At 47.2% G+C, this 13,799-nt stretch overlaps 1 protein-coding gene and 1 long non-coding RNA gene across 5 annotated transcripts; one reads left to right on the forward strand and one right to left on the reverse strand.

Moving 5' to 3' along the window:
- The first annotated feature begins 226 nt into the window (after positions 1-226).
- GSDMA (gasdermin A) lies at positions 227-10,683 on the forward strand. Its single transcript, XM_042914406.1, has 11 exons — positions 227-724; positions 904-1,084; positions 4,342-4,507; positions 5,303-5,399; positions 5,925-5,972; positions 6,380-6,403; positions 6,913-6,933; positions 7,572-7,726; positions 8,154-8,268; positions 9,350-9,423; positions 10,152-10,683. The coding sequence occupies exons 1-11, from the start codon at positions 454-456 to the stop codon at positions 10,392-10,394; spliced, it is 1,395 nt and encodes a 464-aa protein (XP_042770340.1). The 5' UTR covers positions 227-453; the 3' UTR covers positions 10,395-10,683.
- On the reverse strand, positions 3,273-13,798 carry LOC122205824. Of its 4 annotated transcripts, XR_006196283.1 has the most exons (6): positions 13,406-13,642; positions 11,699-11,835; positions 7,726-8,037; positions 4,904-5,100; positions 4,229-4,396; positions 3,276-3,313 (listed from the first exon to the last, which is right to left on the reverse strand). It is a non-coding gene; the product is annotated as an uncharacterized LOC122205824 (long non-coding RNA). The 4 variants fall into 4 exon arrangements; XR_006196285.1 differs by lacking the exon at positions 13,406-13,642 and adding an exon at positions 13,654-13,798 and having other exon boundaries at positions 3,273-4,396; XR_006196284.1 differs by having other exon boundaries at positions 3,273-4,366.
- Between the last annotated feature and the right edge of the window lies 1 nt (position 13,799).

A 13,799-nucleotide genomic window follows, 5' to 3' on the forward strand; every position in this document is an offset into this window, starting at 1 on the left:
GGGAAGTGACGCCCCACCCAAAGAAAGGACAACCGGGGCAGGTAAACAGCATCTGCCTCCTCGGGCCCTCGGCACCAGTGGTGGCTGCCTCCTTCCCTGGCATCCCAGGTCCCCGCTGTCACAGTTCTCTGGGGAAGACGAGGTGGGCACAGCTGTATGAGAGGAACTTTACTTGCAGCACTAATGAAATGCTCTAGCCAGGCTCCGAGTCCATGAAGAAAATGAATACAGGGTGAGCAAAGAGCCCTTGGCAAACAGAGGGAAGGCCTGGCTTCTCTAAGCAGCCCTGTGACTTCGGGCAAGTTGTCTCAGCTCTCGGGGCTGTGTCTCCTAGTTGGGAAGAGAAGACTCCTTTGGTTCCTTTCAGCTCTGACATTCCTAGAATCCAGGCATCTTGAAGCCCCACCCCCCACACACACCCTGAGCGCCATCTCTCTCTGCAGGGGCCTTCCCATGTCCTGGTCTCCCAACTTGTCACTCTCCTGTCTCCCCCCACCCCCCACAGGGAAAATGACCATATTTGAAAATGTCACCCGGGCCCTGGCCAGACAGCTAAACCCTAGAGGGGACCTGACACCCCTTGACAGCCTCATAGACTTCAAGCGCTTCCATCCCTTCTGCCTGGTGCTGAGGAAGAGAAAGAGCACTCTCTTCTGGGGTGCCCGATATGTCCGCACTGACTACACCCTCCTGGATGTGCTTGAGCCTGGCTGCTCACCTTCAGGTTAGTCTGGACACGGGGTTGAGGACAGAGGGGTGGGGCCAGGCACTGGCTTGTGAGGAGGAGCCCAAAGCTCCCTCTGCCCAGATGTGGTTTGGTGTCCTGTAGCCCAAAGTTCCCCAGAAGGCAAGGGAAGAGGAACGCCGGCCAGCCTGGCGCCTTTCATCTTCTCTCTCCTGCAGATCCAACAGACTCTGGGAACTTTAGCTTTAAGAATATGCTGGATGCCCGAGTGGAGGGAGAAGTGGACATGCCAAAGACAGTCAAGGTGACGGGGACTGCAGGGCTGTCCAGAAGCAGTACCCTGGAGGTCCAGACACTCAGTGTGGCTCCCAAGGCTCTGGAGACCTTGCACCAGGAGAGGTGAGAGTGAAAGGGCTGGAGAGCTACCAGGATGGGGTGGGTGGTGCCTGGAAAGGGTGCTTTGGGCCCTGAGCTAAAGGGCAGGGCCTTCACACTGACCTTCACCTATGTGGTCACCACAGGAGAGCTCTTGAAGATGACCCTTCTGGCCCATGAGTGCCTCCAGGCCATTCCCTAACCATTACCCCCCATCCTTCTGCTACCTCCAGTACCACCCCCCTACTATCATACACACACATGAGGATGCGTATGGTCACGTTAACTTGCTGTGTGACCTTGGAAAAATCACTTGTCCTCTCAGAACCTCAGTTTTCTTTCCTGAAAAATGATGGGGTTCGACGAAAATCTCTAGGGCTCCTTCCTAAACTATGACTCTATAAAATACACTAAAAAAGGAAAGGGTCTTAACTGCTCCTTAGTGAAGCTTGGGCACAGCGTTCTGCTCCCATAAATCAAGCCATCTGCTCAGTCCCATCCACACACCAGGTGCCCTCGGGAATGCTGCCCCAGCAACACAAGGGGTGTGGCAGATGCCATGTCGATGTGGTAGTCTGGACATCTCAGACGTTTGGCTTGACAGGGAACTAAAGATGAGGACTGGGGAGGCAGGAAGGAAGGGCTGGGGTGCTTAGAAAGTCACCCAGTAAATATTTATATAGTCTCACTGAGTGCAAAATACCCTACTAAGTGCCAGGGTGCACTAGGACATCTTTGTCCAAGAACCTTGCAATCTAGGAGTTGGGGGCAGGAGAGATGTACAACAGTGACTATAATCAATCCAAGGTGAGAAGTAGTAAGTGCCATAGGAGGACTTTGCCTGAGTTTTGTGGCAGGCCAGAGGGACTTCTGGCTGGGGAAATGAAGAAGGACTTCAGAGGAGGCAGCCCATGATCTAGGCTTTGAAGGATGAGTAGAAATTGAACATGCAAGTCTGGGAGAAGGACATTACAAAGGCACATGGGTGAGAAACCTCAGAACCTCTAGGGAGAATGAAGAGCTGGTTTGGCAGGAGCAGAAAAGGTAAGAGTAGAGCAAGTGGGAGGTGGTAGGGAGGCCTAGACCATGGAGGGCCCAGGTGTCTGGTCAAGGAGGTGGAACTATTCTGTAGGCTTCAGGGGGACCCTAATGACACCTTGATGTGTCATGATTAATCTGGCCACATGAAAGGAAGCTAGAGGAGGAGGGACAGGAGTTGGAAGGAGGCGGGCTAGGCAGGACACTGTTCCATTGTCCATCTGAGATACAAAATGAGGATCTGAGATATAAAATGAGGGAAGAGCAGTCAGAATAAAGAGGGGGGAACCATTGGGGCTGGGGGACCTCTGGGGTGACAGAATAGACGACTTGACAGCCAATTGCAGGGTGAGGGAGAAGGTTTCATCAAAGATGGAGATCCGATGTACAGCAGGATGACGACAGTTCATAACTCTATACTGTACACTGGAAATTTGCTAAGAGGGCAGATTTCAGGTGCTCTCACCACACACACACACACACACACACACACACACACACACACACAAAATGGTAACTATGTAAGGAGATGGATATGTTAATTAGCTCAACTGTAGTAATCATTTCTCTATGTATATGTCCATCGAAACACGTTGTGGGGCACCTGGCTGGCTCAGCCGGAAGAGCGTGCAGCTCTTGATCTTGGGGTCGTGGGTTCAAGCCCTACATTAGGTGTACAGATTACTAAAAAAATAAACTTAAAAAAACCATGTCATATACCTTAAGCATATACAACTTTTATCAAAATTAATTAATTAAATACATGAGAATTTTAAAAAGATAACTCTAAGATTTGACCCAAGTGATGACATTAACAGAAACAAGAAGCCTGATTTTAGAAGTGTATTTGGAGAGAAAGATTGTGAGTCCCTTTTGGACGTTTTGAGTTTGCGGGTCCAGTGAGACATTAGCTGAGGGGCCACAGTTAACGACACTGCATTGCATATGTTGGACATCTAAAACCAATATGATGCTATATGTCAATTATATCTCAAGTTTAAAAGAAAAATTTTTTAAGTTTATTTATTTATTTTGAGACAGACAGATACAGCGTGAGTGGGGGATAGGCAGAGAGAGGGAGACGGAGAATCCCAAGCAGGCTCCACGCTGTCAGCACGGAACCCCACACAGGGCTCGGACTCACGAAACCATGAGATCATGACCTGAGCCTATACCAAGAGTCAGATGCTCAACCGACAAGCCACCCAGGTGCCCCTAAAAGAAAAATTTTAAGGCAGTTAGAAATGAGGGCCTAGAGCTCAGGAGAGAAGTCAGGTGAAGATCCCTGTGTGGTGGTGAGCCATATAAAGATGAAAACTATAGGAAGGGGGTTGGGGGCAGGGGAGGATGTTCGAGAGAGTTCAGACAGCAAAGAACTGAGAACAGAATCTTAGAGAATGTAAAATTTTAGGGAACCAAAGAAAATAACACAGGAGATATAGACAGAACGGATAGGAATCAGAAGCCCAAAGGGTGGGAGCAGAAGCAGGGTGGCACAGTGGGACTGGAAGCCCCGAGGAGACAAAGTCACAGGGAGGTTTTGGCCAGCAGGGGTCAGTGTTGTGCAGAGTTAGGGAAGGTCTTTGAATTTGGTGGGCAGGAGGTCGTTGGGCTTTCAGTGGAGGAGGAGAACCAGAAGCCAAATTATAAAAGAATTTAGGAGTGGACAGGAAGTAAAGACTGTGTATGGGCGTAGCTTTCCAGATACTTGCCAAAGAAGTGAAGGAAAGAAACGGAATGGTAATTTGAGGGAGCAGAAAGATCAAAGCACACTTTTATGTAGGCAAGCAAATGGGGTCAAAGCAACTAGGGTTAATAGCAGAGACAGGATGAGAGATGGGGACAAAGGACCCCAGGAGAGATGAACAGGGCTAAGAACGGGGCAGGGCTGGGGGGGGGAGAGGGGAAGGTACCCCAAGGCAGAGGGAAAAGGGGGAAAGAACAACCAGAGGGGCCTGTTCCGGGCCAGAAGCTGTGCCAGCTGATTTCCCAGTTTCCCTCTCAGCAACTCTGCAGGGAAGGATAATTATCCTCATTTTATAGATGAGGCACCCAAGACTCAAAAGTAACTGCTCTGCTAGTAAGCGGGAGATCTGGGCTTCAGCCTCGGTCTTACTCCAGAGTCCTCACCCTTTCCCTGACGCCACCATGCCTAGCTCCTGGGAATGACCGAAGAAAAGAGAAGCTCACGGCCCATGCCTGGAGAGGTTCTGGCTGATTCCTTAATGCTTTCTCTGCCACAGGAAGCTGTCAGCTGAGCACCCATTCCTGAAGGAGATGCGAAACCGAGGGGAGAACCTGTATGTGGTGATGGAGGTGGTGGAGACCGTGCAGGAGGTCACTCTGGAGAGAGCTGGCAAGGCGGAGGGTTGCTTCTCCCTCCCATTCTTCGCCCCGTTGGGACTACAGGTTTGGTTCACACACGCGCACACACACTTACATTTAGCCTCTCCTTAGAGGCTGCGTTAACACATTAACTTTACCTTATCGGTGCCCACCCAGGATACTAAAAAGGACCCCCTCGTTCTTCCTGCTTTTCAAGATTCAGGCTCCTGTCGGCCAGACAGAAGTCCTCTCTCTGGCAAGGGTGCCCTGGGTGGGCAGATCCCTGTGCCAAATGCCACAGGGAGCTATCAAGGAAGGGGAAACTCATAGTCATGGATTTCCCCTCATGGTGCTCCCAACGTACAGGAGAGACACCCTTGCTCTTAGAAAGTTCTCAGTCTCATGGAGGAGACACACAGGTTAAAGCCCAGAGAACACAGGCTTAGAAAATTCAACATAAATAAGTAATGGTCTACATACCTAAATCTAGTTTGTATAAATCTTCAAGGGATGAGTTGGAGCTGAGAGTAGGATTAGTCATGGAAGGCTTCTCGGAGGAGATGAGCACAAGACAGATGGCGAAGAGGAAGAAGGCACCGGGGCCTGTGGAAGCTCTCAGGTGGGACAGAGATGCACAGGCAGGTGACAGAGCAGGTCTGGCCACTTCCTTCATGTGTCTGAGCCAGGAAGAGAGATAGAGATTGTTAGTGGGATGATGCAAAAGAGCTTTGAAGCTCATTCCATGAAGTCCAGACTGGTGGAAAGACAATCTGGGACACCAGTAAAGGGTTTTCAGCTTCTTATCTCCTCATTTCCCCCTCCCCCACCCCATGTCTCAGAATCTCTGCAGGTTCATAAATCCTCATTGTCTGATCCTAGGGATCCATAAACCACAAGGAGGCCGTAACCATCCCCAAGGGCTGCATCCTGGCCTTTCGAGTGAGACAGCTGATGGTCAAAGGCAAAGATGAGTGGGGTGAGCAGACGCTGGCATATTCTCCCCTCAAGACAAGAATTACCCGCATTAGTACTAAGGCATCCCGGTCCCGTCTTGTGGCAAGTCAGGGAATAGTGCAGGAGTGTACTGTAATGTGACCCAGCTGCCGGGGAAAGAACTGCAGAGGTTGCTCTGGAGAGGAAGTGAAGGAATCCCTGGGTTCTGAGCATCCCCTCCGTGCTAGGCACTGCGTTAGCTGGGGAAAGGGGACACAGAGATGAACAAGCATAGCCTCTGCTCTCAAGAAGTCTGTGGCCAGTGGAGGAAACATCCATAGACACCAGTACTAGGATGCAAGGCAGAAAATAGTGTTGTCATGGGAAAGGATTTACAGAGAAAGAAAAGGGTTCTTCTAGCAATAGAGGTAGATCGGGGGTTAGGTGAGGCATTTAGGGACAGGGACCTACCTAGCCCTTAGCAGAGCCCATGGACTTGAGAATGGAGAAGGGAAGGTGGGTAGCTGTTAAAGGTCCTCCTGTTCTCCCCTCTCTTGCACCTTTACAGACATTCCACATATCTACAATGATAACATGCAAACCTTCCCTCCTGGAGGTAGGTGAAATTGCTACCTGGTTTCCCATATCTTCTGCCCAACCCTGATATCATCTGCTAAAATCCTGTACCCTCTAACAGCATATACCATAGTCCCCCAAGGAGCCCCTGGTTTTGTTTCCCAAGTCCCCAAAAATATCTATCCCCAACTTTAGGCAAGACAGATAGAAGCACATGAATACTACCCTAGAGAGACAGAGAACCAGAAAGACCAGAAGGCACCACTGGAAGCAGAAATGAAACTTGGAGGCATTGTGTGTTCCCAAATTGGGGGGGGGGGGGGCGAGCTAACATAATCTCTGTGTGTTTTTATAATGATCACTGATAAAGCCACCTTGACATCCGCTCTAGATAAAAAAGCACAAATAGGTTTTATGCTGACATATGTGCATTGTTTCTGTCTTCAGAAAAGCCAGAGGAGAAGCTCACCCGTAAGTGTTTCCTCTCATTTCACTGCAACTTTCTTGACACAGATTTTTAAAACTCCAGTCTTTTTCTGACAACGGGGAACATGGCAGAGCAGGTCTCGGCAAACAACTGTCCCCGAAATGTGGCAGAAATTCCAATAGCTTAGGAAAAAGTGGTGGAAGGGGGAAGTCTTTGGGCAGGATACCCAGGTGGTCTGAGCCTCAAAGGGCCTTCTTAGCTATAACCTGTCCCACGCACATCTGCAACTCTGCCACCCACACCCAGCACCCGGGACGGGAGACACTGAGTCACCATGATGCCAACTCAGTCAATCCGGGAGCCCTTTTTCACGTTGCATTAGCTTCTCTCCTGCCCCATTCCTGCCTCCCACAAATGGAGCAGGTGGAGCCTTAAGATGGCTGGGATATCCCAGGAGACAGGATACATTTCCTAACCCCCATTAATGTGTCATCCCCTGGGTATGGCTACTGTTTCGGAGGAGTACATTCTTGTTTTTTGTTTTCCCCCTCAGTTATCCTGGCATCTGATGCTGGTAAGGAATTTTGTAAGTTTCTCCCATGACTTTGGCATGAAGACAGTGGGGTGAAGGGAGGGAAAGGGAAGTGCTGAGTCCCAGGTCCTGGTGATTGGAGCTACTTCCAGGAAGCCACTCTCCAGGACATATTCTTAGGATGCGAGGCCCCTGGAGAGTCAGGCCAAGATTCAAGCTAACCTTGATCTACCCATGTCCATGGATATAGACCCATCCATGCTAGCCTTCACTCAGTCACCAAAGTCATTCTTTGTCAACTAATTCATAAGAAGGGGAAATAGACTTTCCTTCTCAACTTTTAGCTGGAGTTTTGAAGAAAGGGGAATCAATTGTCTACCGCTACAGAATGGGGCTTGAGAGCCTAGGGACAATCAACTCCCCCCTTAGATATTAATGTGGGTCCTGGTCCACCTCCTTGCCCAGACCATCACCACAACTCCTTCCACAAGTCAAGGCTAGCAGAAACTTCACAATCCTGTTCCTTGGTCAGGAAGAAAGAGAGGCGAGGCTCAGGCTGGGAGCAGAGCACAGGGACTTGAGGGAGGCTGAGTGAAGGAGCCCCGCAGGCAGAATGCTGACTGAATGGGCAGGCTGCCAGATGGCAGATGGTTTGTTTACCATGTTTACTATCCCAATAGGGGAGGAACATGAGGACTTCAAGACACTAAAAGAAGAAGTTCAAAGAGAGATCCAAGAAGTGGAAAGGCTGAGCCAAGTAGGGCAAAGCTCCCTGCTCACCTCCCTCAGCAAACTTCTCGGGAAGAAAAAGGAACTACAAGACCTGGAACTCACGGTGAGGTCGCAGAGAAAGGTTGCTGGTAGACACGTGTGGGTGTCACAACTGGCAGGGGGAGTCAACAGTAGGTGGATGTCTCCCTCCAGTGGGTGGATGTCCAGGTGCACCCCAGACTGCCAGGCGGCCACTGCTCCCTCATTCCTCTGGAAAAGGGCAAACAATGCAGATTCCCTCAAGGCACGACAGAGGGTGGGCAGCAGGCCAGCAGGCCCTTTTCTTGGAAAGAGGACTGGAACATTTCCTTTCCAGAGTCCAAGGCTCAGGGACCAAGAAATCCAAGGTGTCCAGTACTTTTTATGACTTTGTACCTTGATAAAGAAGTAAGGACATGAGTTAGCACATCTCCAGGGACTGTTATGTGCCAGGCACTATGCTTGGCCCCTTCATTGTGTTATCTTACTTAGTTGCCCACCTTTCCCCACAGCTTGAAGGGGCTCTAGACAAAGGACATGAAGTGACCCTGGAGGCACTCCCAAAAGATGTCTTGCTATCAAAGGAGGCTATGGGTGCCATCCTCTATTTCCTTGGAGCCCTAACAGGTAAATGGAGAATAAGGTCCTCATTTATATACATTTTCGGCAATAGGAATGAATCACTGAATGAATCCCCAGATATACAAATGAATGAATGAATGAATGAATGCCAGGCAAATTATACCACAGTTAAGTAGTATATACCTACATTTAAGGAATTTGGTTATAGGGGTGCCTGGATGACTCATTTGGTACAGCATGTGACTCTTGATCTCGGGGTCATGAGCTCAAGTCCCATGTTGGGCACAGAGATTGTTTTAATAAAATAAAATAACAAAAATTTTAAAAAATTGTTTGCCTTCCTAAGGCATCACTTGGGCACCTTGGATAGTCTGGGAAGGTGGCCTAGTCTTGCTAATAGAGGTTGGGAAGTAACCCTAGCTTTACCAGCCACGTATTTAAAATTTCTACATATGGCTAAGCTCATCACTTTTGTATCAAAATGTGTTAGCTTTATTTGATTTTATTATTTATTTTGAGAGAGAGAGAAAGCGTGAGTGGGGGAGGGGCAGAGAGAGAGAGAGGGAGAGAGAGAACCCCGAGCTGGCTCTGCACTGACGCGGGGCTCCAACCCACGAACCGTGAGATCATGACCTGAGCTGAAGTCGGACCCTTAACCGACTGAGCCATCCAGGCACTCTGAAATTTGTTAGCTCTAATTGCAGAGAGTAACATCTTCTGATCTTGCCCTGAATTCTCTTCTTCCCTCTGCATGAAACATTGCCCCTTAGAAAAATGCTCTAGTCCTTCAGGAGTAAGCTGAGATGTTTGTCCTCTTAAAAAGTCTGCCCTCAAATGCTAAGACCAAAATAGACCCCTCGGCTATCGTTCCATCGCTCCCTTAATACCCTGTATTGTCACTGCACGTGGCTTTGCCTTCGCTGCACTGCAAGTTCCCTGAATGCAGGGGTATGACTTTGCTGACACACCCAGCAAAGGTGCCTAGCATAGAGCAGCAAGCATTCAACCATGGATAAATGTGTGGATTAACTAACACTGACGTTCTGGAAGGGCATCCATTTCGAGTCTGTAGTCCCCTTCGTACCCACACCACACATTTGTTTCTCTGCTTTTCTTTTTCCTCCAGAGCTAAGTGAAGCCCAACAGAAGCTGCTGGTAAAATCGATGGAGAAAAAGATCCTACCCGTGCAGCTAAAGCTGGTGAGAAAAAACAGCAGGTGCTAGAGAGAGTTTGGGAGGGAGGCAGCTAGAACCAGTGGAAAGACACAGACTGAGCCTAATGACAGACTGTCCTGAAGGGCCTCTGTCGTATCACAGAGGCTCATGCCCACGCTCATTTTTCTCCGTGTTCTCCCTTTTTTTTTTTTTTTTTTTTTTTTTTTTGCTATTTTATAACCAGAAGTAGAAGAGTAAATTTTGTGCCATTATCTAAGTTTTTCAGCTTGAGACGTCAGAAAACTCTGGTTTGGCTTATTCACAGCCAAGTGATGTGGGCAAATCTCTTAATGTCTCTGAATCTGTACAATAGGGCTAAAAAGAAAAGCACTGGCCACTGTACAGAGCTTTTAAAAGGCCCACATGGAGGGGCGCCTGAGTGGCTTAGTTGGTTAAGCGTCCAACTTCAGCTCAGGTCTCATGGTTCATGAGTTAGAGCCCCGCATTGAGCTCTATGCTGACAGCTCAGAGCCTGGAGCCCATTTCAGATTCTGTGTCTCCCTCTCTCTCTGCACCTCCCCAGCTAACACTCTGTCTCTCTTTCAAAAATACATAAACATTAAAAAAAAAAAAAAAAAGGCCCACATGGAGTTGTAATGTAACGAAAGGAGTTATAATAAGAAAAAGGTAGCCCTCTTTGTGGTTATGTGTTAGGAGAAAGGTCTCTCTCTATGTGTCTCTCTTTCTTTTCATGCTATTTTGGTTCCTTGCAGGTGGAGAGCACAATGGAACAGAATTTCCTACAGGATAAAGAGGGTGTTTTCCCCCTGCAGGCTGACCTGCTCTCCTCCCTTGGGGAGGAGGAACTGACCCTCACAGAGGCCCTAGTGGGGCTGAGTGGACTTGAAGTGCAGAGATCGGGCCCCCAGTACATGTGGGACCCAGACACCCTGCCCCGCCTCTGTGCCCTTTATGCTGGCCTCTCCCTCCTGCAGCTCCTGACCAAGGCCTCCTAACTTGCCTCTTCGCTTGCTCCCTGCTTCCTGAATGCCTCCCTACCTCATTGTGCTGTGTCCTTATCACCCAAGGGTATTTCAGAGCCACCAGGCTGAAGATGACAGAAAACCTAGCTGATCACCTAAGATGAGCAATTTCCACTTGTCCAGCTCTATCTCTCCCCTTCCCCCTGCAGTTCTGCAACCCATCTGCTGGTGCTTAAATCCTCTAAAAGTAGAAACTTTCAAACTTTTAAAACTATGAACCATGAACCATTTCAGCAAAACCAAAACGAATTCATTTCTTATCCCAATCCCTCCTGCTTACGCTTCCAAAACTCAAGTTTTACTGGCATTAATGGAAAATATTATTTTACTTTGGGTGAAATGTCTTCTGGTGTTTTTTTTTAACTTCTGCCAAAGAAAAAAAGTAGACCTTATCACACTACATATAGATCATATATACATGAATACTATTATACTGTCTGCAGCATAATTCTGGGAAATGCCCAGAAAACAACTTATGAGGGTATAGAATGTGGAATCTAGCTTCTAAAGTGAGAAGATCATCAAAGCAGGTTGTCTTCAAAGAGGAGGCTTTAGGGTCCTCTGGACTCGGGTTGAGAGACTGGGACGGGCTTGTTCATGATACAAACCCAAAACAAGAGTAGGACAACTTTCAAGTGTACCAAATAGAAAATACAGATGAGTCTTCAAAAAAAAAAAAAAAAAAAAAAAAAAAAAAAAGTACCCAAGAATAAGACTGACCCATAACTTTTAAAAAGAAATTGTGATATTATCTTATTTCACCTTTCTCTCTTCTGCCCTCAATTCAGGGTGGTTGTGGGAGGAAGTAATGTGGGCTTACAATATGGACCTGCAAATATAGATACTGCAATCTTATATAACTACTGGGTTCATACCATCCTCCTCTGCCTGAAGCTGGGTTTTAACATCTCTCACCAATTTCTTTTAAAGTAGTTTTATAGGTGGAATAATTTCTCCAAGGTTTTTGGCCCCAGGAGTCAGACTCTCCCCTCCTTAGCCACCCCCCTCCCCCGACCGGTTCCCTCACTCAACAAGAATTCATGATCAACTGCCAAAAGCTTTGCGTTAAGCCATCCTCCCCCATTCTGGGGCATCTTTCAATGCCTCACTACATTGCTCAAAGACATCCTGAGTAATTATCTGCTGACTTGGTTGTTTTTCTCTTGTGATGTATACTTAATAAAGAGATGATCTAACACCCTAACTATCCAGAAAGGTAACTTCATAAGGATGAACAACAAAGCTTGTCTGTTTTCTCCTTTACCCTTCTCACCCACCTGAGTGACAGATACGGCGTTATGAAGAAGAGGCTCTAATGAGTTTATTCCAGTGATGATTCAAAAGTTCTGTTATCCATCCCACAGCCCAAGGCAGCACAGAGACAGTTAGGGAGGAATTGGTCAAGGCATGCTCCCTAAAATCAGACAACATGTTTTTCCATTTAGTTCAAGGAGCTATTTGCAGCAATAGTATGACAAGGGGGAGACAATATCCTTTCTACATTTGAATATAAAGAATATGATCAAAACATATTCCTCTGCTCTCTATGACCTTACAACAGAGCTAGATTGTTTTGTAGAGTCTGACCTGGTTTAAAACTCAGGACTTCCCACAACTAACTTACAGTTTTTATTACGGGGAGTGGGACATGGGTACGAGGTGGAGAGAGAGGCTTTATGTGAGCATGTGGATGATGGATCTTTTCCTAATGATTCTCCTCAATTCGAGAAACACATGGTAGGAATCTAATATAATTCAGCTAAGCAAGGGAACCAACTGATCTTAGTGGACCACCTACATAATCACAGTCTTAGAAGTCTGGTCAGCAAGATTTTACTAAATGTAACCCCTACATTGAGTTAGGTTATATTGAAAATCATTTAAATAGGCCTAAATTTGGAACAGAGATAGTCTTTTGTTGTTTTTAATATTTCTTACTATAAAAATTCAACAGTAGTAACTGATTATTTGGATAATGTTTTATTAAACTAGCTACTATACACAAGCTATTACACATTTTATTGCAGATTTTTGCTCTGGGGAGTAATTTTTAATTGTATTATTTGCTAGAAAATCAGCATATAAGACATCTTTATATAAGACATTATCTTTAATGTCTTATATGCTGATTTTCTAGAAAATAACACAATTTGGAAGGGACCAAAACATGGAAAAGAGCGTCACACAAATCGTATCTGAAAGACAGCCTAGTCGATTATCCTCTAGTTCTGAAATTCTCATTTTGTAGCTGCTTTACTCTTTGCAAATACTCTTCCACCACACAGTTTTCTAGTGCTGCCTAGGAAATCTAATTTCAGTACATTTATCCCAGGTTTCGTGTAAGTTTTTAAAGTTTGGGAAAAAATAGGTACTTATTTACTAATATATCTTTTTCAAACTAGATTTATGTGCAAAGTTAAACATTAACTATTAATATACTTCTGCCACTCTGTAAAAAACAAGCAAACAAACACCTCAGGACTTCCATCAAGAGAAGAGATACAAGTTCCAAGTTAGGGAGGGAGGGTTTTTTTTGTTTTGTTTTTTGTCTTAAGAAGTTGGAATCTGTATCCTCCTCCTGCAGAATCACTGGAGGATTCCTTTGAAAAATAAGTGGACAGGGTTTCTGGTTCAACTTCATCCCCCTGGGGATTCTTAGATTCTCTTTAGGTACACTATTATTCTGCTCCCCGTTTCACTACAGTGTCTGGAAGCAAACAGGCACCCCGCAGACTCCCTGAAGCCTCTCCCAATAGGGGCTTCCACCGGCTTTCCTCCCGCCTCACAACACACAGCAGAGCGGAGCTTCTAGCAGACTACATTCTAGGGCTGTTTTTATAACCTCGCGCCCCGAACATGCTGGCCCTGTGCCACACATAGAGTGGTCCCGTATATTTTATACTGGAGTGATTGTACACAAGGGTACTCTCCTCCCCACCCCACCCCTATCCGCCTTCCCAGGCTACAGAGATTCTATGCCTTACTTTCGGCACTAGCTAAAATCTGACAAGAAGTCTGAATCCCATTGAGTTCCTCCTACTCTCCAGTTCGGGGCTCACATATCTCTTTCGTAGCTTCTGCCCACGCGCTGGATGCACTGGACGGCGGTTGAGTACGAGCCTCGAGAATCTCGATCGCTATCCTAAACTGGGGGCAGACTGAGCGAGTGGGGGCAAGAAACCGCCGGGCAACTCATGACGCCCATCACGCCCTGCTCTGCGATAGGCCCTACCTACTCCACGTCGGTTCGGGCGCTCTTAAGAGTCCGAGGTAACCCAGATTGGAGCCTGAGGGGACATCTCGTGGACGTGCGTGGAAATGCACTCGAGAGGAACACCAGAAAATCAACACACTGAAGCACTCCAAAGAAAGCGGGCC

Source organism: Panthera leo, chromosome E1 (genome assembly GCF_018350215.1).
Source record: "Panthera leo isolate Ple1 chromosome E1, P.leo_Ple1_pat1.1, whole genome shotgun sequence".
NCBI lineage: Eukaryota > Metazoa > Chordata > Mammalia > Carnivora > Felidae > Panthera > Panthera leo.

Excerpts from the sequence above, each read along its gene's own strand:
- GSDMA (XM_042914406.1), top strand. The coding sequence starts at position 454 with ATGTCCTGGTCTCCCAACTTGTCACTCTCCTGTCTCCCCCCACCCCCC. Across the intron at positions 725-903 it reads GCCTGGCTGCTCACCTTCAG|ATCCAACAGACTCTGGGAAC; the intron begins GTTAGTCTGGAC and ends TCTCTCCTGCAG. Across the intron at positions 5,400-5,924 it reads CAAAGGCAAAGATGAGTGGG|ACATTCCACATATCTACAAT; the intron begins GTGAGCAGACGC and ends GCACCTTTACAG.